This window comes from Aulostomus chinensis, chromosome 2 (genome assembly GCF_037954235.1).
Source record: "Aulostomus chinensis isolate RoL2024-O1b breed Wild chromosome 2, RoL_Achi_v1.0, whole genome shotgun sequence".
NCBI classification, from domain to species: domain Eukaryota; kingdom Metazoa; phylum Chordata; class Actinopteri; order Syngnathiformes; family Aulostomidae; genus Aulostomus; species Aulostomus chinensis.
The window spans coordinates 34263279-34285426 of NC_141321.1; the positions used below are offsets into that span (position 1 = coordinate 34263279).

General features: G+C 45.7%; 1 protein-coding gene across 3 annotated transcripts in view; it reads right to left on the reverse strand.

Moving 5' to 3' along the window:
- Positions 1-22148, reverse strand: part of phkb (phosphorylase kinase, beta) — a 100840-nt gene that overhangs the window by 41593 nt on the left and 37099 nt on the right. For all 3 annotated transcript variants that reach the window (XM_086190674.1, XM_086190672.1, XM_086190673.1), the window contains 6 exons: positions 20896-20991; positions 18711-18908; positions 13780-13837; positions 13412-13489; positions 11888-12046; positions 11238-11332 (listed from right to left, as the gene is read on the reverse strand). In XM_086190674.1, the coding sequence (XP_086046800.1) occupies positions 11238-11332; positions 11888-12046; positions 13412-13489; positions 13780-13837; positions 18711-18908; positions 20896-20991 (684 nt within the window). The remainder of the gene's footprint in view (positions 1-11237; positions 11333-11887; positions 12047-13411; positions 13490-13779; positions 13838-18710; positions 18909-20895; positions 20992-22148) is intronic.

Here is a 22148-nt window from a genome sequence, read left to right on the forward strand (position 1 = left end):
TGTCTTATTAGTATTTTCCTTCTTGCACTTTTGTAGAATGTTTTACTTGTGTTTCCCATACACCATTTCTTGTCTTTCCTCTGTGCAGTATGAAGTACAAGTGATCAAAGACAATACAGAAAAACAATCTTATTTCACACTGCAGCAAACGTCCTTATGTACAAGTACAGGAAGTAATAATGAAAAAAGACAATTCATTTCTACAGGCACTTTTCCACAGAGCAAATTAAGTAGAGTTCATGGTGATAACCCAACTCACACTGCAGCGTAACGACAATGACAGTAAATATAATAGAAGAAAAAGATTCATGCCATCACAGTTGTGTCAAAATACTCAAAGAGAGGCTGAAAAGTTGCTGCGATTCCACATCGCCTCTTTACCACAATGGTGCTGAAAGTTAACCGACTAATGAAGAGATTTGCCCCAAATTCATGCTACACTGATTGGCATTTCCTTCTCTCTCATAACAGGGGAGAACTTTCTGGTAAGACTGGTAAAATAGGACCTTCACAGGCAATATAACACAGCCCCCCACACACACACACACACACACGCGCGAGTGTAACCTTGAGTCAATGACATCATCTTTATTCTCAAAGAGTAACAAGCTTTTCTGGATTTACCGCCTGTGAAACTCGTCAAACCAAAATAAGCAGCCTTTGTTTTTAGAAATGTCTCCATAATATGATAATAACCACGATGGAAAGGAGACTTTTCTTCTTTCCTTTTTTTCAACGCAGATTACATTTGCATTTCAACAAGCCCTGTTCTCAAAACATCAGAAGACCAGCCTAGGAAAAACTGTTTTCTATCTCACCAAACAGTGCCGCAGCCTTTTGTTTGTTGACAGACATTTGGGGGGGGGTTCAGCAAAGCGAGTGAATGCAGCTCTGATTACTGATCACTTATCACCCCTCCAACCCCTGAAATGAGGCCTGGGCTTGTACTCTGTCAGCAGTAATCATCAACAAGTTGCTAATAGAAGCCCCCTGTGAGTGTGAGCACACCTGGCTCCAGACACAAAGCCCACATTCATCTACAGCTCTGCATCCAGCAGAGGGAGGGCTTGATGTATCTGAATGTACAAGGGCTGTGACAGGCTCTTTTTTCAAGAGGTGTTTGGGTGAATCGAGCGCAGCAGGCTCGGATATCTGATCTCTGCCGAGGTGTTCCTGCCATCGTCCCTCGGGCTGTGTATCCGAGCAGCTCACCTTGCTTTGGGTTCACCACACGTGAACAGAGACAGTCAGGTCCTGTGCACTGCCTGTGTATTAAGATCATCCTGAAGTGATCTGATCACTAGTGGACAGCCTACTGCCTTCTTCCCCGTTCTATGCAAATTAACACCAACATTATTAATGTCTGCAATATTCCTAATTGATGCATTTACCTGCAAAGGTTAATATCTACTACAAGCAGCACACACCTGTACGTTGATCAAGACGTAAACATACGAACACGTTAACTCCCTGCTTTGGGTTGTGTCTATCAGCATTCTGCTCACGTCTATCACTGACATTTTCAATCGCAGGAATTCCAGATTAGTTTTTGATGATGGTGTTTGAGAAAAGAGAGAGAACGAGAGAGAGAGAGAGAGAGAGAGAGAGAGAGAGAGAGAGAGAGAAGTTAGTTACCACATAAACGAAAAGCAGGAATTGAAAACAGAACGCCATGGACCCGGTTTGTTCCTCTGTGTGTCCCTGACAAACCAACCCAACAAAGATGTCGGAGATCTCTCGGAGCTTTTCCCACCATCACCGTTCATGCACTTATCGGTGTGTATTTTGGCTAAAACAGAGGAGGCAGTCCTTCAATGTGGGACAGGACGCATTCAGGACGCATATGTGGAAGCAAACGACCACACCAGCTCAGAGTGTGGTTTCAGTGATGGGATGTCAGGACGCTGGTATACTGGTAATGTACCAGGCGTGCACAGGGCCTGAAGCACACTGAAGCTGGCTTCAGACACTGACAGCCACAGAGGAAACACGAGGAAGCTGAATCTATCAGACGCCGCTCAAGGGTCCCTCCCGGCACAGACAACAGTTAGAGAACGAGTGTGTGTGAGAATGACAGAAACACACCCGCAACTTCTAAAGGTAGAGAAATGTGAATACACTGATGTGAGATCAGCGGGCGGTGTGTCGAGTGTTGCAAAGCGTGCCAGCGGGTCTGAACGATGTCCATTTCCCCGCAGGTTCAGGTCTGAAGCCATCTCACTGGGGCTTTTACTGTCAGAGACCGCTGGGCTCAACACGTCCTGCCAGCCACGCAGGCCATTTGGCAGACAGCAGGGTTTAGCACACGTCTGTGTGTGGGAGGGCAGAAGGGGAAATTTGAAAATGTACGCTGGTTAGAAAAAAGTGAAAAGGAACAATGTTGGTGTTCGACCACTGAGGACTTTAATCAAAGTTCTACAGTGTTGGGGGTGTATGGTGGTGGCCACGGCAACAGCAGAGCAACTGGGTCTTCTTTAAAATTCAAATAATTCTGTTTAAATAAAAACTACGAGCCTCTCAGCCAACAACCTTTGCAAAATGTGTTTTCTGTGTTTGCTGAAGCAGAGAAGGTTCTAAAATAAATGCTGCCGGCACCTGCGTGAGTGTGTGAGTGTTTGAAATACCTTAACACGGCCTTCAGTATGTTTGTTTGATGATGCAGCAACTCTCATGAGCATGGACATTATACTGCATAGTATCTTGACACGTCACGGTACAAATGGTACTGCAACCATGTAACCTATCCACAACTCTAATCAAACATGAATGTGAATTCATGCTCTTAACAAAATCCATCATCAACTAAAACGCAAATATGATTTCACATTTATTCACTGATGTCCGCAAAACACAAAATGATGGCGGATTGCAAAATGAATCATTATTAGGCCAAAGGACACAACGGAGGAGCCGGCGTGGCTCAGAGGTAGAGAGGTAGAAGGTAGGCCTTCTAGCAAGCAAAGGGTCCCCTGGTGACCACATCCAAGTGTCCTTGAGCAAGATACTGAACCCCTGATTGCTCCTGATGGCCCTGCGACGGACTGGCGACCCATCCAGGAGGAACCCCGCCTCTCACCCAATGTCAGCTGGGATAGGCTCCACCCCCCCTTGATGGATAAGCGATATAGAAAATGGATGGATGGATGGACAAAACAGTCACATCCTACATGAGCGAGTGTTCGTGTTTGTCCTCGCCAACATTTCCGACTTGGGCTCCAGCCTGTACTTCATCCAGAGCTAGGAGCTGAGGAAGTGCTCTGCCGTGTGCAGACATCTTTACTTCCATGAATACGATAGCAATGACTGCTGCAGTAGCACATCTCTGTGGGACACAGACACAAATAGGAGATGATACTGCTTCATAAAATCGCTTCATTTCCTCACACAGTGAAACCAACTCCTCACACTGACTGCCTGTACGTACGACTCAATGAAACACACTAGTGCCCTGAAGCAAATGGACATGAAAAGACTGCAGAGACCAGGAGGACGCGTCTCTCCTCCTCCTCCAGCTGCACTCCCAGGATCGTCGTTCATACCACTGACATCCATAATGAGCGCTCTGCTATATAACATTAAAGCGACGAGAACTGGATGCACCACTTTCTGACCTAAACTAGAGGTCTTCATAGGTTCCCCTGGACCCAAAGATCTAAGACCCCAACAATTACAAGGCTCAGCTGGAACCGGGTTGGGTCCTGGCACTTTTTCATTCATTTCATTTCCAGGTCTATTTGGGTTCCAGCGTGAATTTTTGGACAGGGCAGCAGCCGAACCAACAAAAACAGAGTCTTCAGCAGGCAGAAATGTCTCTGTGCCATCAAGACACCTATTTGTGAGTATTTGAAAGGCAAAATAATTTTTGGATAAACTGATTTATTAGCCAGATAATAAAAGCTTCAAGTTGCTTAATAAGAATGACTTTGTTGGAGTGTTGAAGGTTCTGCTGGATACACTCTGATCAAAAGAAGAAGGGAAGTTCCGCATATCTTTGGAAAGAATATTCAGACATCGACAGCTACATGATCCTTTCACACACAACACCGCACATTCAAACAGGAAGTGAGGGCGCAGCTCGGCAACACTGGAACGTTTTCGTACCAGAGCCTAAGTATGGACTAGGGATCTGCATCTTTTTACCGCTGAGGTTTTCAGCGATAAGCTAAAACGTTTGCTAATACATACAACTTCAGTGCCTACAGACATGCTGTTAACAGGATCAGATCAGGTTGCCATGGCAACTGGTCCATTTGGTCGTACTCTGTGCCTGCAGCTATCTTTTTACCTATGCGTGTAAGGATCAGTAGGTTACACTCCCACGAGGACGGCCAGGCCCCCAATCTGGGTCAAATCATGGAGAAACCAGCAGAGTGCTCCTCAGGCTGAACAGAGTTCCATTTTTAAAGATTTTACTTGAACACACAAATTAGCTTTTTACTGTTATTGTTAGTTGCTCTTCCTCAAACCTGGTGACAACTCTACCCATCCACCCACTCATCCATCCATCCATCCACCCACTCATCCATCCATCCATCCACTCATCCATCCATCCATCCACCCACTCATCCATCCATCCACCCATTTTCTATACTGCTTATCCATTAAGGGTCGTGGGGGGTGGAGCCTATCCCAGCTGACATTGGATGAGAGGCGGGGTTCACCCTGGATGGGTCGCTAGTCTGTTGCAGGGCCATCAGGAGCAATCAGTGGTTCAGTATCTTGCTCAAGGACACTTAGACATGGTCACCGGGGGAAGTGGGGATCGAACCAGCGACCCTTCAGTTGCTAGACGGCCACGCTACCTCAGAGCCACGCCAGCCCTACAGCTGTACCCTTAAACTATAATATCTTCCATCAGTTTATACAGGTTCTAAGTTACAGTGCTAGAATTTAGTGAGCACTTATCAACTGCTGAATAAAATGCTCAGAGCTTGTTCTCCTGTTCTCTCATCAGCTCCAAGTCACACATTTATTGATGTATGATGATAAGTTAGTGAGAAGATACATCCCCGCTGCATGTTTCTCTTCAAAGCCAGACTCACGGCAGCTCTCCACCATCTTACAGGGGAAGTATTTTCGAGGAGGCTGGTGTGAGCTTCAGGATGAAGAATACTGGCTGAAAGCTGCAACCAGCTATGGCTGATTCTCAATTTTAACAACAGACGAAGCGGACACGGCGTGCTTCTCTGTAACTGGTTCAGTGTTTATGTCCAGAGCTGCAGAATACAACCAAGATTTGTGCTTGGGATTCAAAATGAAATCAGTTAATCTCTGTCTTCTTTCCCACCCCTCGGTCTTTCGGCCTTGCTCTCCATCTTTTCTCTCCGACGCCTCTAACTACTCTGGTTTTCCTGTCTCTTCAGCCTTTAATGACGTACGTCTGCTCTGCTATCCAATCAGGGGCCTCTCCTGACCCACGCCTTATCTGTGATTGATGACTGACAGCCGCAGCAGAGTGAACCACAATGCAACTTTTCCATTAACCTTGTTCTGGCAGTGTGAGACATCTAGATGTGTGTATATAAAGAAGGAATCTGACAGAAGCCAAAGGGTCCTAGAGAACTGGACTGAGTGCTGGTTTCCTTTGTTTTTAATGTTCAGGTTTGGAGTGGCGTGTGTCTCAGTGCTGCACCAGGCTGAGTGGGAGCTGCTCAGTTTACAAATATACAGAGCTACCTTTACATCCGGACATCCAACCAGGCGGTGCAGCAAAATAATAATCCCTTTCCAAACATTATTCAAGAGAACTGGATGAAAGCACTTATCACTCATTACCTCCACCAAGGAGATGAGCTCCGGTGTGTCCACCATTTTCTCTGGTGATCAAATATAAATGAGGCTCCAGTAAGTTGTAGTGTGGAGGAAGTCGAGATCGGTGAGCCAGTTTTCATCCCACCAACTGAGCTGCTTTTGAATCACAAATAACGAAGAACCACATGTCGGCTCCTGGAAAGGAACAGCTCTTAGAGGTCGCGCTTCATTCAAAGAGCCATCGTTCCCAGCATTCGATGGTCTGTTAGTTTGTAAGCAGGTGGAGATTTGGTGGAAATATTGGTATAATACAAAGAACAAGTGATTTCGCAGGTGATCTGGACCCAATTGTAAATCCTGGATCTTGAAGAATCTTGTCAGCCATTGGCCAGATATTCATCATATTCCTTGAGTCAAATGGATGAGAGAATGATTGATAGTATTCTTGATCCAGTTCTGTTCCCAAAGACCTACTTTCAATAGACTGGTCAACATTTCCATAAAATTATAGATATTTTGATTGAGTATTTTACATAGACAAGAGCCAAGCAACTAGAGATGGTACGGATCGCGGTCTGGATCTCCTAAGACTGTTTGGAGGGAAAATTGACGAAAGGTTTAGGATGAAATCCCATCCATATTCTGTCACGTCGCCTCATTGGCGGAGGGATGTGCGGTCTGGGTGCTCTACGATAGCGAAAGGTTCATGTACATCAAGTTCAGCGTCACATTAAAATTGGATGAATGCCCCATTCACCGACTACATTATAACTTACTACCTTCCAGATGCAAGTCGTTCCAGGCAAAAACCCACATTCACTTCCCACTGAGATGCATACATGATGCAAATTTAATGCATTGCGTCCTACCTATGCTCAATATGAGGAATATGTGCTGCATAATCAAATTCATATTTAGATTTTGCACGTAAAATCCATGCAGTGTTGGGCTCATGGAGAGTTACAGTGTGAAAACTATCAAGCTTGTGTAGGAATCTGAAGTCTTGCCATGTCAGCAACAGCACGCTGGAGTCACTTGTTCTGCAGGGCATAGCAGGGCTTTGCAGTCACGGTGTTCATGGGATTACAATGACGTGACAACAAAACCCTGAAATAACTACAATAAATTTATAAATAACTGTAATCGTACATGCTAGGAAAAAATAAAGACGATTTTTATTCAGGAGAAAAGCAATGCAGATACAAACTGGAACTTAAATGCTAACTGTATCAGCACGGCTCACTGCTGTTTTTGAATCTGTCAAAAATGATATTTCTGGATATTTCTGGTGATGTATGAAAACCACGGTTGATTCATGATGTCAATGTGTGAGGTGAAGTCAAGCTCTTTTAGGACAAATGTACTTATCAACCCCTCCCTGAATACCAAATAACCCTGAGGAAGGAGCTACATGGGTGACACTGTGAAGCACCTCATGCTCTTCAGCAGTGGAAAGAATGGATGCCGAGACTCGGAGAGGAAGAATAACATTTGGAGGGAAAGGAACTGTGAGTAACACACACATGCCAGCATGCACACTCAAGTGCCAACGAATGCATGCATGCCTCTCGCTAATATCGACAGAAATAAACACTGGCATGTTGAGAACTAACGAATGAACACACGTTTTTTTTCTTCTGAATGCACAAAATGGGGAACGAATTATAAACACACACACACATACACAGAAATGGGAGCAAATCAAGCTTTAACTGCATGTGAAAGCTCAGCACGCTCATGTGCCTCTACTGCCTGCAGACCAAACACAGGACGTCAGTGACGCAGAGGCAACGAGACAGCTGCTCCACACACGTACACATTCACGTCTCCGCTGCACAACAAAAAACACCAAACTAACAGAAAAAAGCCTCCTCATACCTACAGCCTCTTTCCTCTTTTCTTGTCTCTCTGCTCTTTCACTTCCTCCAGTGAAGCCTAGAATTTGTGTGGAGAAGAGTTTGACCCTGCAAGGCACTCAGCTTAGCCTCAGCCACATGAATGAACAAACACATGTAATTTCCCCTGGCTGAGGGCAGGATGGAGACGCGCTTGGAAACTGAAAGTCTGTTGATTTGCAGCATTCATGTCATCCAGATTAAAATAGTCTTCAATCAAATTTCAGGTGTTGCTGCGTGAGAACTCACTCTGGCAATCGAAGATGGTTTCACAGAATTCTAAAGACGCCAACACCTGCATCTCCTCCACGTGTCAGGTACAATACCGAGACTGAACAGGAACCACGTGAACGACATGGCTTCCATCCCTCATTTTCTTTTCAGGATTTTTAAAAACACAAAACATTTAAATGCAGCCTTACATCTGCGCAGTTATCAAGAGGAAGCTTGTCAGGGGCAACCGATGAATATACACAACCTATATAGCAGTTGTATGGAACACGTGTATGCAGAGATTAACAACATACACACACACACACACACACACACACACATATATATATCTGAGAGGAGCTGAAATGACTAAATCAGGGGTCTCCAACTGGTCCAGGACAGCGCCGTGTGGCTGCAGGTTTTCAAAAATAGTTAAGGAAAGAGTTCTGCCACGCCCCCTGCAGGTGACATGCTGCGTGTGAGTAGCAGGGGAGGCGTTCGTGAGGAAAGTGGTGAAAGGAGAAACAACCATTGTTATTTTTATGCATTTAACGATGCTGCATCATTTGTGATTATTTTGTCTCTGCCAGGTGGGTCCATCAATACTAACACATCTTATTTATAAATCCCTTTCTTAACAAAGTTACAGTTACAAATTGCAAGAAAAGAATTGGAAAGCAATTATTAAAGCGTGCTTCCCTCCACAAAAGGCAAATCTAAAAGCCGATACTAGGGAGGAAGCCAGAGTACCTGGAGAGAACCCACACAGACACGGGGAGGAGGTGCCAACTACCCCGCCGACAGCATGGATTCAAACCTCAACCTTCCTGCTGTGAGGTACCAGTGCCAAACACTGTGCCACCATATCTTTTATGACATCTTATGATGTAATATCATGACGTGAGGTTCAGGTTGCTTCACCCGTAAGCTAACCTACCCACATTTTGACAGTGTGCCTTAACTGCAGTAACAAGTGGTCAGCTTCACAAAAAGCTCATTGAAACATTTCAAATGGCTATGAAACGATAAGTGCCTCATCCATGTGACATCCCATCACAAGCTTTTATCTTTTTTAGAGATGGAGTCTCTGAGTAAAACCGATCACAAATAAATGACATCTATTTGGACCCCATGAAGCTGAAAACATCAAACTCAACTCAACAGACTTCTTACAGCTGCTGGGCTTCACGCGGAGCGATGCCTCCATCGGCGCCCGGGCTCCCAGGGAGCGCTCGCACTGCCAACACATTCGGTATCATTGTGATAAAAATTCTGATCATCTTGGCAAAAAATATTCAGCCTACCTGAGGAGAAGCTTGCTCAGGCACTGCATAATAGTTCAGAGTAGCATTTGTAAGAGCTGCCAGTCGAACGGAGCTGCATGAATCCATCCTGTTCTTTCTACACAAAAATACCAGGGGAACTGACTCGACATTTGGAACGCACTCGGAGGACCCCAGTCTCACACGTGTCATCCAAAACTGTACAAGCCATACAAACTGATGTGGACATCATTCCTGGTGTTTTTGGACTGTGAAACAAGCCAGACTTCAATACGTTTGTTCACTTTCATTATTAATATAACTAAAGGTGAACATTGAAAATATTTCTTTCAACCAAAAAAAAAAAAACAGTAAGGGAGACAGGATGTGAAATGTCTTTACATTATCTTGTAAATGTCAAAATCTTTCTTTGAAAATAATTCACAATTCTACTCGCTCACAGAGTCGGCTTTACCTGTATTCATTTGTAGTCCTCGACAGTAACATTTGTGCTTTTAAGGGAAAATGTAATCTCTCCCCCACAAAGTTTTTCAACTGGCTCTTTTCTATTTCTGCGTTCTGTTGTTTCTCCCTGCAGCCTATTTGATTCAGCCTGTTATTCATCGTACCTCTGCGAACCCTCTGTGCCTCGTTCTAGCACCAGCCTACAAATACCAGAATTCAAATACCAAAAAGCAATGCAGGGACTGAAAAGGACATCAATCCACACGGTACAGTAAACAGTATAAACATCAGGCTGCTGGATGAAGCCTTCACGTGTGTGACCCTCCAGGTTTCACAGATTCAGATGAAACCGCAGACATGATCGTCATTCAGAGAGGCAGATCATGGAGGAGCTGGACTCGGATTAATTCATGTCTGCGAGACAGGCCACAGGCAACGTTCACAGGGAGCGCTTCCCTGTTTAGCTGCTGGTGGAGAACTCTGATTAAAAGTTATGAAGTCACAACAAAGGCAAACAGGACTTCTATATATAAAGGGCATTACCCGAGGTGGAGTTTTTAGATAAGGAGACAAACTTTATGTTTTCTCAGCTAGAAAGAGCAGTACAATATGGATGAACAGTCACTGAATTTAAGTTGGGCGGCCCGGTGGAGCAGTGGTCCTCACTGTGGCCCCCAGCAAGAAGGTTGTGGGTGGAGCAGTGGTCCTCACTGTGGCCCCCAGCAAGAAGGTTGTGGGTGGAGCCCCGGCTGCAGCACGGTGTCTTTCTGGGTGAGTCTCCATGTTCTCCCTGTTCCTGCTGGGTTCTCTCTGGTACTCCAGCTTCCTCCACAGTCCAAAGACATCAAGACGGACCAGGTTAATCCAGACTCTAAATTGACCGTAGGCGTGGCTGGGAGAGCCAATGGTTGTCTGTCTCTATGTGTTGGCCCTGCCATGGACTGGTGACCTGTCCAGGGGGAAGGCTGCTGGGATAGGCTCCACCCCCACCACTCTCAACAGGAGAAGAGGGGGAACATGGAGGGATGGAGGGATGGATGATGGATGAATTTAAGTCTGCTGCTCAACAGGCGCGATGCTGCAGGGTCCTCATGGTTCTGGGACCTTGATTACAGTTCAGTTCAGAACTGGAACATCTAAACCCAGCAAGCGTGAGGTGTTTTGAGGCCTAGCGGCTACAGTGCAGCCTCAGCTTTCACCATCGCTGACACGCGCCTCTGAAAATATACAGCAACTCACATTCCAGTCCAAGTCCATCGATAGCTGACATCTCTCTGATGAAGCACAACGCAACTGTGTTGGTGTTGGCCAACTACGCAAACGCTTGAGATGAGATTAGCACTCCAGGCACCTCAGCACGCGAGTCTAAAACAATGTGCCAGTATAGACAGCAACAGGAAGTACTGGTTCAAGAACGTATTGTGGATAAAAAAGACCCCCCCCCCCCAAAAAAAGCTCAACGGAACATTTCACTTCCTGCTATCTTGTCCTCAAAAAGAGTGCAGCAAAATGAGCCCTAAAATATCAGTAGCCCAGACAGTACAAGTGTGAACAGTTGTGAAAAAAGTCAGCGTAAAACTGTCAAATTCAGTTGTAAAAAAGGTCACGTGAAAGGAGAGCCATAAATGATGTCAGTCATATCACAGCTTACCTGATTGGAGTATCTCATGCTGACGTTACGCTGGTCCTGGCGAGGCACATAGCGATGGATGGGATCAATATCTTTCGGGCTGATCAGCTCATCCACTGGAACACACACACACACACACACACACACACACACACACACACACAATCATCGGTCCATCGCATGTGCGAGTTCTTCTTTGTCTGCTTCAAGATGTATCAGTAGAATAACAACAATCAACAGTTGGTTTGCAGCTTTTCAGTGACGACTGAACTGACGAGAACTGCTCAGCAGAAACAAACCCTCAACGACAGCTCTAGGAGCTTCTGATCAAGCCGTCTCTGAGGTGGAACTTTTAGGGGAGTAAAACAATGTCCCCAGGACTACATTCAGACCCTAGTTCCTGTCGTCGAAACTCGAAAGGTTGCTGTGGTTGAAAAGGGGCTATTGTCATCACATCTCCCATCAGTATGACAAATACAGACACACTGGAGTGACAAACTCATACTCACAACAACATGAAATTCAGGTTTTAAATTAACTTACAGCCTGATTTGATTTGAAGGGAACTAACAGACTTGCGTGGGTTCAGAATGACATTCTTCAACACACACACACACACACACACACACACACACACACACACACACACACACACACACACACACACATACCCAGTAGTTTGGCGATATTGTAAAGGGCTTGACCCCACAGGAAGAACTTCCCATCACGGCCGGAGTTGCTAGGGAACCGCTTCTGGCTTCCATGCTTACTCTGCTCCGCCTCCACAAAGTCAGCCGGTACGTAGTAGTACTTGGGGATGATGGCGTGGCCTGGCATGAGACGAGGTCAGGGAGTATTACATGTGCAGCAATTAAAAGATGGATCATAACTCTCCCATTTAACCGCAGCCTGTCGATTGTCTGTCGCCATCTTAATTTCTTTCCTAGCAAAGATCACCATACTTGGAGGAGATGGTGGAGCAGTGGTGGAGCGCCTCATCAGTCATAAGGTAATCACAGGATAAGGCCCACATGAAACACAATCCTTGTGCAACCACTTATTATCGCCCCCCCCCCCCCACACACACACACACACAAACACACACACACAAACACACACACAGGCCATTAGACAGAACGTAGACACTCAGGCTTCAGCTTCACTCCAACCAAGAGTCTTTGATAGTGAAATCAACACCTGGAGGTCTCAAACTCACTGCTGTGGCCATTTTGAACTTTTGCAATCACCCCTGATCATATTTGGCTGATTTTTCATTAAATACAATCAACCCCCCCCAGGCATGATGGTGAATGCAAGTTAATGCATTGACTTTCCTCCTCGGTCTTGGAAGGCATTTCCAGTTCTTTGATAACGACTGTTAAATTGAAATGTCTCTTCAGAGCACATACGCTGCGATCAACAACTGTTACAGCACCATCGATTTAAAAATAATATCACAAGGATCTCTCAGTGTGATGAGGATGCTTCACACCCATCTTCGTGCTCCATGTGATACCAATCTCAATGTGAAACAAATACAAAGTAAAATAGTTACTCAGAGGATGTGACAAAAATGCAGTAAATTCAGTGAGCAGCGTCTCCCAGAGCAGCACCCTGTGAGTCCATGAATCATCAGGACAATGGGAGTCCATTACTCCTCGCAGCCTCGGCGAGCCACACATACATTTGTGGGTTTTCATGGGCGTGATAAGTGAAAGAGCACAAATAAAGCTCCTCTGGTGTTGTCCTTGAGCCAATTAACCTCAGGAGTGTTGGTCATTCGCACCTCACCGGTACAAAGGCCCTGTGGAGACATCTGGGCCACCTCAGCTCCGTCTCACATCATTTCCCAGTCTACAGTCCAATTACTACGTTTATTAAGAGACCAAAAGGAATTGAAAGCGCTTGACATCCCATCATTCCTCTGTCTCCCCCCACAGCCATGAGCACAGGTGAGTACAGCAGCCTTTGCTCGCGAGGAAGGGCCGAGTTCACCTGAATGTAACGCCTCCATGAGCCTCAGTCACAGTATGCGGTGTATGAATATGGATGATGGGATCTAAGATGAGAAAGTTGCTGGAGGGAGGAGAGAGAGGCATGGGAGCTCCTCCATCAGGGGGGGTGAAAGGCTGTTTCAGCTTCTCCACATGTAAGCTGCCTCACACGTGTATCAATGTATTCACTGAATGACTTGCCGTCGTAAGAGTTGAAGATGATGGGATCGAGCAGCTCCTGGTACTCGTCCACCTGAGCCTTGTTGCCTCTGAACACACCTGCAACCCAAACACAAAGTCAAAGTAATGATTGACGTCCATATAATGTTCCTTTCAAATGCATGCAGGTGTTTTTTTATGTGCATGTTTACTCGTGATGTGACAACCTGGACAACTGACTTCATCTCAGGCCATTCACTTTGGTTCACTCTCAAACTTGAAACAAAATGTTTGAAATCTGGCAAACAAGAAAATGCAATTTTCCCTAAAGTGTTGAAGTTCTGACTTCTACCTTGCCAATGACGGTCTTGAGGTATCATTACAGCAATGATGGACAGACCAAGGCTTACCGTCAATCATCATGTAGATGAAAAATATGGGAAACTCGCACTCGATCCCATCAAAAAGCTGTGGAGAGACAGAGAGAGGGGTCTCATTGCTTTTCCATTTCAGAGAGAGGAGAGAGGCACGAGAACTTTAAAGCAGCGGATGGTTGAACTTTAGTAGCCCTGAATATGGAGTTGTATTACACAGGGAAAAGACACAGAAGACATGAGAGTGTGAATGAAAACTGACAGTGAGAGTGGAATAACAAAGCCTCCTTGCAAGGTCATGTCTTAAATTCAAAGTTGGGCTGCTCTCTAATGGATGTGTGGCTGGAGGACATGTGGAGGTCTGACTACGTCTATGACATGATGAGAAAACACACCAGGAATACTGAGGAAAGCTGGTCCAGTGGACCGCAGCGAGAGGGAGACTCAGAGTACATAGAGGTGATGTAGAAAACCTAGGAAATAAAAGCTTGGACTGTGTTCACACCTGCATGGCCGTTGGAAAGAACAGAAAAAGAGAACAACTAGAAGACTGGAAGGTACCGGAATTCATGCATTACATTATTTCTGCATCATCAACACCACATTATGGAGGTGTGACATACAACTTCCATAACGCTCTGAATAAGACTCCACCATGATTTCTGGAGATTTTATCTGGAAAAGGATCATAGTCATCGAGCACAGAAAGGTACCGTCACACCTTCATCACAACCTGCAGGCGCAGTGCTTGATGGCCGACGCTGCAGCATCAGGAGGACGTCGCACACTTGTTTACAAAAGACAAGATGACTGCTGCCATCGAAGAGAAGCTCCAACATGTCCAGATGGACAAGACCTCTGTACACCCTGGAGGATAGGAGGACAGGGACGGAGGACAGAGATGGAGGATAGGAGGACAGGGACGGAGGACAGAGATGGAGGATAGGAGGACAGGGACGGAGGACAGAGATGGAGGATAGAAGGACGGGAGGACAGGGACGGAGGACAGAGATGGAGGATAGAAGGACGGGAGGACAGGGACGGAGGACAGAGATGGAGGATAGGGGGATGGGAGGACAGGGACGGAGGACAGAGATGGAGGATAGAAGGATGGGAGGACAGGGACGGAGGACAGAGATGGAGGATATAAGGACGGGAGGACAGGGACGAGGACAGAGATGGAGGATAGGAGGACAGGGACGGAGGACAGAGATGGAGGATAGAAGGACGGGAGGACAGGGACGGAGGACAGAGATGGAGGATAGAAGGACGGGAGGACAGGGACGGAGGACAGAGATGGAGGATAGAAGGACGGGAGGACAGGGACGGAGGACAGAGATGGAGGATAGAAGGACGGGAGGACAGGGACGGAGGACAGAGATGGAGGATAGAAGGACGGGAGGACAGGGACGAGGACAGAGATGGAGGATAGGAGGACAGGGACGGAGGACAGAGATGGAGGATAGAAGGACGGGAGGACAGGGACGGAGGACAGAGATGGAGGATAGAAGGACGGGAGGACAGGGACGGAGGACAGAGATGGAGGATAGAAGGACGGGAGGACAGGGACGGAGGACAGAGATGGAGGATAGGGGGATGGGAGGACAGGGACGAGGACAGAGATGGAGGATAGGAGGACAGGAGCGTGGACGTGCTTCTTCAGTCACGTCGTTCAGTTTCATAACACGAGAATTTAAACCAATTTACCAAAATGTTCCTTTAATTTGATTTGCATGTTTCAACATTTTAGTTTTACTGGTTCATCTTTTTTCCTCAGAGGGAACTTTTGCATCATAAAAATCAACTTCAACTTGGAGATTCACTCCTCAGGGCCTGACATTTGCTGTTGAATGATGCATCATCTTTTGATCCTCCAGGGTTCCGCAGCAAATCAGTGGACGTGATAAAGGTATGAAATTGTAATTCCTGGACCAAACCATGCAGCAGACGATGTAGCATATTAATAGGATTATGAGTCAAATATTCTATCAGCAAGTCATGTTAACAACTTGATACAAATGTTGTTCAGGCTCTAGACCTTGCTTGAAAGGAACCGAACATGCAATGAGCCACCGATGCAGTTCCATGTTTGCGGGACTCTTCTGGAGGAGTGAACATTCGTCGTTTCCCCAGATGTTTCACCTCATTGAGCTCCTCCCTTGGAAACATTCGGCGTGTGTTTGAGTGACTGGCAGCTGTGAGCATGTTAGCATTGCAGCTGTTGACTTTGTCCCTGACTGGTTGGACTGACGCGTGGCAGTTGCTGGATTATCCACTGAATCCCACAGCGACAGATCACCCACCGCATGTCAGAGTCACACACAAACTCTCTTCCATTATTTCGTGAAATGTCAGAGTGGAACTGTTGGAATGTTGCAAAATATCCACTTTCACAGTCACTGATCCATCGTTGTTAAACAAGTGAGAATATTTCAGCTGATGTCACCTAAAATGTCACCAGCCTTCGCTGTCTTTGTCCTTGGCTGTTCTCAGTATTCTCCATGTTGATGGAGGATAACAAGCCAGCGCACTTGTGAACGGCAGCCAGACGCCGCAGCACGGATTCCTCTACCTGTAGGTGTGAATGTACGGCTTTATGAGTGTAATGACGGCGCTCTGTGATTATTTGCATGGTTTCAAACTGTCGTGAGGAGAAGCATCGGGGATTAACTGGTGGAGCGAGATGGACGGGGGGGGCATGTACGAGAGGATGGTGCATGACGAGATATGGACAGAGATGATGGTTTATTTAGTGGAGGGAGGGAAGGAGAGAGGGAGAGACGACACACTCACCCAGTGAGGCCTATGTTTTTTGGGCCGTTGAGGATGTAAACAGGCTGGGATCCCTGGTGTTTTGTGCTCGAGCAGCTCAACTGATTGGTAAAAGTGTCTATCACACAGGCTGCTGCTCTCTGTCAATGGTAAACAGACGTCTGCCCTGCTGTGAATTCTCTCTCAAACACCAGCAAGCACTTCACTCCATGTCTTCTGCTGGAAGACCTGGTCCAGCAGGCGTCTACTTCACCAGACAGACAAATTTAGGCAAAACTGTCACTCAGCGAAGTCACATGTTCATTACTACATGTGATGTGCTACATTTCTACTGCTGCAATCACAGCGGTCGACACCAACACTGCCAGGCTCATCGTCTCTATACAACCCAAAAATTGTGTTCGATATTTCAGTGAACTAAAAATCATCTTCAAACTAAAAATCATATCCTGAATCTATTAGACGTCTTTGGTTTAAGTCTTTAATGTAATCAAAGGATCATTGCGAAGAGGATATTTTATGAATTTGAGGCTATAGAAGGTGATTCCAATGAGAAACCTCATGTTACTGCTCGGCTGGAGTTTTGGAGAATATGGTTATTGTTAAACTCTAACTTATATGGCCGCTAGGAGGTATCGTTGTGTTAACGAACACATTTGAGGGACACAGCATCAAATCAGGGACAGACTTTAGACAATATACTGATTTTGGAATTTTCACACTCCCCACTCGGTATCGGCCCTCAAAATCCGCTATCCGTCTGGCTCCAAATCGTGGAAATGTGTATCTTTGTGCAATATTTACAGCAACATGTTTGTGCTTTATTTATTGTGTCACTTTAGGATCTTTTCTTGGAGCATTAGCAAAAAGATTCCTCACAGGAAATGGGAGGAAAACGGCAGTGAGAGCGCTCTGCAGCGAGTTGTGAGATCTACCTGCAATCAGCCAGGCCACAGCGATGGACTTCCTGCTGTTCACTGTCACTGTCACTATCCTTATCCATCAATATCTGCTCCTGGTCTCCTTCACTGCCACGTCCCAGTCCTCGTGTCTCCTCCCACCTCACGCTGCACCAGAGTTACTGTGTCTACAAGCTGACTGTTTTCCTCAAATTCATGCTAAATAATGCAATTCATCATAAGAAAGGACAAATGTATATCATAAATGAATGCAATAAATGAAATTCAATTTAAATATACCTGAATATTGTGTGTGTCAGGGCAGTGAAACCTGAGGAAAGGGAGACGTTAGCTACAGCTTTTTTAATGCCCGTCCCTGGAGTCATTGTGCTGTTTTATCTGGGGGATTAAATAGAGCTCATTTCTAATTATCTCAAGTGTTCAGGGTTAATATGCACAACCCAAGTGAACTCTGGGTCCCAGGGCTTGAAACAGAAAATCATCTACTGCTGCTTCCTGTGCCTTTTCATTATTTTCAGAACCAACGCTGCCAACATAAAAACAGCCAGAAGCAATCTAATTCAGTGGGTAGAATATTTCTTAAATGATTTTCAGAGCGGCATTGTGGTGAGAGGCTCCAGCAGGATTCAGTTACATCCTCCGACAGAAAAACGGGACACAGCGGTCCACAACGCGTCCACATCACTGCAGAGCTCGATTCAGTTTAAAAAACATAATATGATCCCCAAAATGCTCCACCTGGTGGTCAGGGGTGTGAATACAATTCAAAATGGTTCCCACCATGATTTTGAAGACAAACGCAGACATCAAGCAACGCTCTGGTGAATGAGTGGCCTGAGATTTTCCTCTGCAATACGACCTCCTTCAGATTCACAATGTTTTCAGTTAAAAAATTCATCCACTGTTTGAGATACAACCAAGTTGATCCTTGTTACTCCACCACTGCTCCACTCAATCCATACGTTTCAGTTGGTCATGTGACAGGAACGACTTAACAGCAGCAGCGGCAGTAAGTCATGACACCTCGCCACATTCAATCAAACATCCCTTTCATTCTATTTGCAACATTTGCAACAGCCACCCTGTGCTGATGACACTGTGCATCTTGTTGAGGTGCATCTGTTGGGGGAAAATATTAGCTACGACTTGAACAATCAGCATGTCACGTCTCCAGTGGCGACCGGATTTCTTCAGAACAAAGGTTGGGTTCATGAACTGAAGCTGTTTGGGGAGAAAAGGGCCATGAACTGCCATCCGTGGGGAACAAGCACCCACCTTCATTTCAGCAGGTTTGTAATAGCGGCGGTTCTTGTCCTCGTTTGTGGTTCGGTAGCCGTCACGCAGGAAACGCTTGAAGCCATATCTGCCCCGCAGCTTACGGACGATCTTGTCCAGCGTCTGACTGTAGAGGGCGTCATCGTCCACTGCAAAGGCCGGATAGCTGATGGTTGGCAGTAAAGCTGCGTCGGTGTTCTGGGATCGAGAAAATAACACACCTGAAGATCTGCAACTGCAGTTTTCTTCACAACAATTAATTTTACACTGAACAAATTGTTAATGCAGCATTTTTATTTTTGCTCTGTGCTCAAAGATACTTTTCTTAGAAATGCTTTGCCAGGATAACCCAACTCACCTCTGCATTATTTAGGTTTATTACAGCTGTAGACAGACTTGCTTTCCATATGATGGATTCTGTCTTTGCACTCAAGTCCTTCATAACTACAAATACCTGCTGCTCTGCCTTTCCCAATCTGCTCTGATTGTTTGACATCTTGATAAAACCTGCAGCTGAGAAGAGTCCTCATGCATCACCACCTCATGGATCACATTTGCTGCAGGCACGGAATGCGTCAAGAACCGATACTTAATTCTGGTGCTTTATGGTGGTATGAGAGGTATTGACATAATATTGATCGTTTGGTTATTTTGAGATTATCCAGGAGTGCACTGATCCCTCCCTCACTTCCTCCTCTTCTCATTTACATCAATCTCTCTGGGCTACAATGCCACTCTGCTCGTCTAATTACACTCATTTCCTCACGAGCTGACGGGGACTATTTGCCTGACATGCTCACCATGCAGAGACAGATGTGATCATTTAAGTGAGTGCGAGCAGTGGAGAGGAGAGGAGAGGAAGGGGAAGATGTTGCTCCTGCTTTTCCCATCTTCTCTCCAATCCTTCCTTGCTCATCTTCCTCCTCTCGGAGCTCTGCAGACATCGCTCACTTTCCCCAGTTCAGGTACTGGCACCATGAGGGGCACACGTTGCCAAATTACAGATATCGACTGACATATTGCGCGTTCTCTGTGTGCAATTAACCTTTTTGATTTCTGGCATAAGTGTGGCAGGCTTCTGATTTCACTCTTTGATTAATGGAGCTCATGATGACTGCTGTTCTAATCAAAAGCAAGACAGAGGAAAGGATCGCAGCTACATATTAGCAACCTGCTCCGAGCCGTGCAAGTAACATTCTGCCACTGCTTTCAGTCAAAACGCTTGAAAACCACTTCAATGGTATGTAGTCCTCCTCGCAGTCCCACTCTGAACCCTAAATGCATGGTTGTTGATACTTGGGGCAAACTGGTAACTTTTTCTTTACTGTAAGGTTGTTTGTTCTTGAATTAAATTTAAAGGAGATCAGTTTTATAAGCCAGGGGCTTCATGAGCAGATGGGGATACCATGACTCTTGGTCTGAAGTGACTGTCTGTGGGTCGCTCATGTTGCAATTCATCCTGAGGGGATCATGATTGTCTTTAGAAACTTCCATCGCAATGTCCAACAGACGTTCCAATCACCTCCGTCTCGGGATTCAGACGTTTCAAACCAAAGTCTGGGGATTTGTCAACATAAGATACTCGCTAGAACAAAGTAAGGACAGAGTGGTGCGGGAACGAGAACTAAAACTTGGAAGTAAGTTTCCATTGCTGAATGTCTGGTTCTGTTTCAAAGTCAACGGTGTGTTGGTTAAACGCCTTAAATAACGTCTGTGGTGAACAACAGATTGAATGCATATTTTTGCTGCAAATCGACAAACTTTAGAGGTTGTTTTTCTCTGTACTTATAGTTCTCCATGTCACTGCTCCAACTTAAAGAGTCGCCCTACGGCTTTGGCAAGTTCTTCTTTTAAATGTCAAATTCTTTCCATCCACTTTTAGTGAACAACGGCAGGTGGATTGTCCCCAGTCTGTAGAAGCAAAGCATTTAGTGACTCATGTCTTACTGAAACTACAGGTGGTAGAGAATGGAAAGTCAGGGGAACTCACGCTGTGGACCTCAAATATATGTAGAACGTTTCATGGAAATCCTTCCAGCTTTTGTGATATTTCAGTCTAAACTGATATTCCTTCATTGTACAGCACAACCCTCCAGAACTGATGAAGAAACATTCTTCTAGAAACATCTTGATGGGATCTAGTCTGGTACTGGTAGACCCATAGATGAGCGATGGATGGACTCACGTGGGAGCGAGACTCTCGGGGCAGTAGAGAACACAGGGTTTGCCTGTTTCTGTTGTGAGCGTCCAGATCCACAAATATCACCGACCAGGAACAGCCCTGCAGAGAACAACACACATGAACCCTGCGCTCTACAGACAGGTGAGCACACGCAACAGCAACATGCAGTCCCATGTTGTGTACACTCACAAACACGAAAAGGCTTCACAACAAGTCCTTCACTGGGACGGATGTTTGACAGCATAATGGTTCGAACCACATGAGGCCCACTTTAAAGCCACCATCACATTTAACACCTCCACACATCAAAACACTCTTTCACTGCAAAACCTGGGGGATATTTTTGGGCTGCACATTTATTTGAAGTACAGTGTAGGAGTACTTCAACAACAGTGAGCGGAGAATCATCCTATTGCATAAAACTACAATACAAAAATGAAATGCAGCAACTACAATGCAGTCTGCCCATCCAGGGCACTTACCCAGCTCGGCGGAGGGGGCCAGATTATGCTTTTACTGAGCAAGCGGTCAAACCATTTCAGTTTCTCAAACGCAGGTCCAGCCCAGTTCATCTGTCCATCACCAGCTCTAACATAATGCCAACTGAGTTACTCCTCTACCTGCTAAGCACTTCCTGATGTAAGTCCAATGCATTATGTATGATTATTGCCAGAGTCTATTTTTTCACCCAAAAACATGTCTGGCCAAGGCTTTTAGTCAAATCAGCAAGCCTTCCGGTTGGGATATGCATCGTGTGGCGGATTGTGGACCGACGCTGTAAGCAGCTGTGTGACACGTCGGTGAAACAGCCCTCCCAGGAAAACCTTTTCTGCTGTTAAGGCAGCAAAACATTAAAGTGAGTTCGTAAGATGAGCCATTCAGCCTTGAAATGTGGTCTTTTGACTGCAGTTTCAATGAAAGCACGAACATTTTCTCATAGCTGAATCAGAACAGTCCAAGCCACCTTCCCCCCCACATGTCCATTTTATCCATGTCTGTCGGTTGTTTTGCAGTGTTTTAAATTAAATTCATAATTAAAACAGGTTCATAAACAAATAATCTAAATAAGCTCATGAACAAAAGAGTTAAAAAGATAAGAAAACTGATTTCTGTTAGGTCAAGACTGGCGAGCGAGGCAGCGCTCCTCTGCTCTGCCGGCTGTTAGCCTACCTGACGGCTCTCCTCCCTTTTCCCTGCCAGAGCCTCTCTCTTTCAGTTCAACAGCCAAGAATTACAGAGCTGTGATTGGGAGGCTG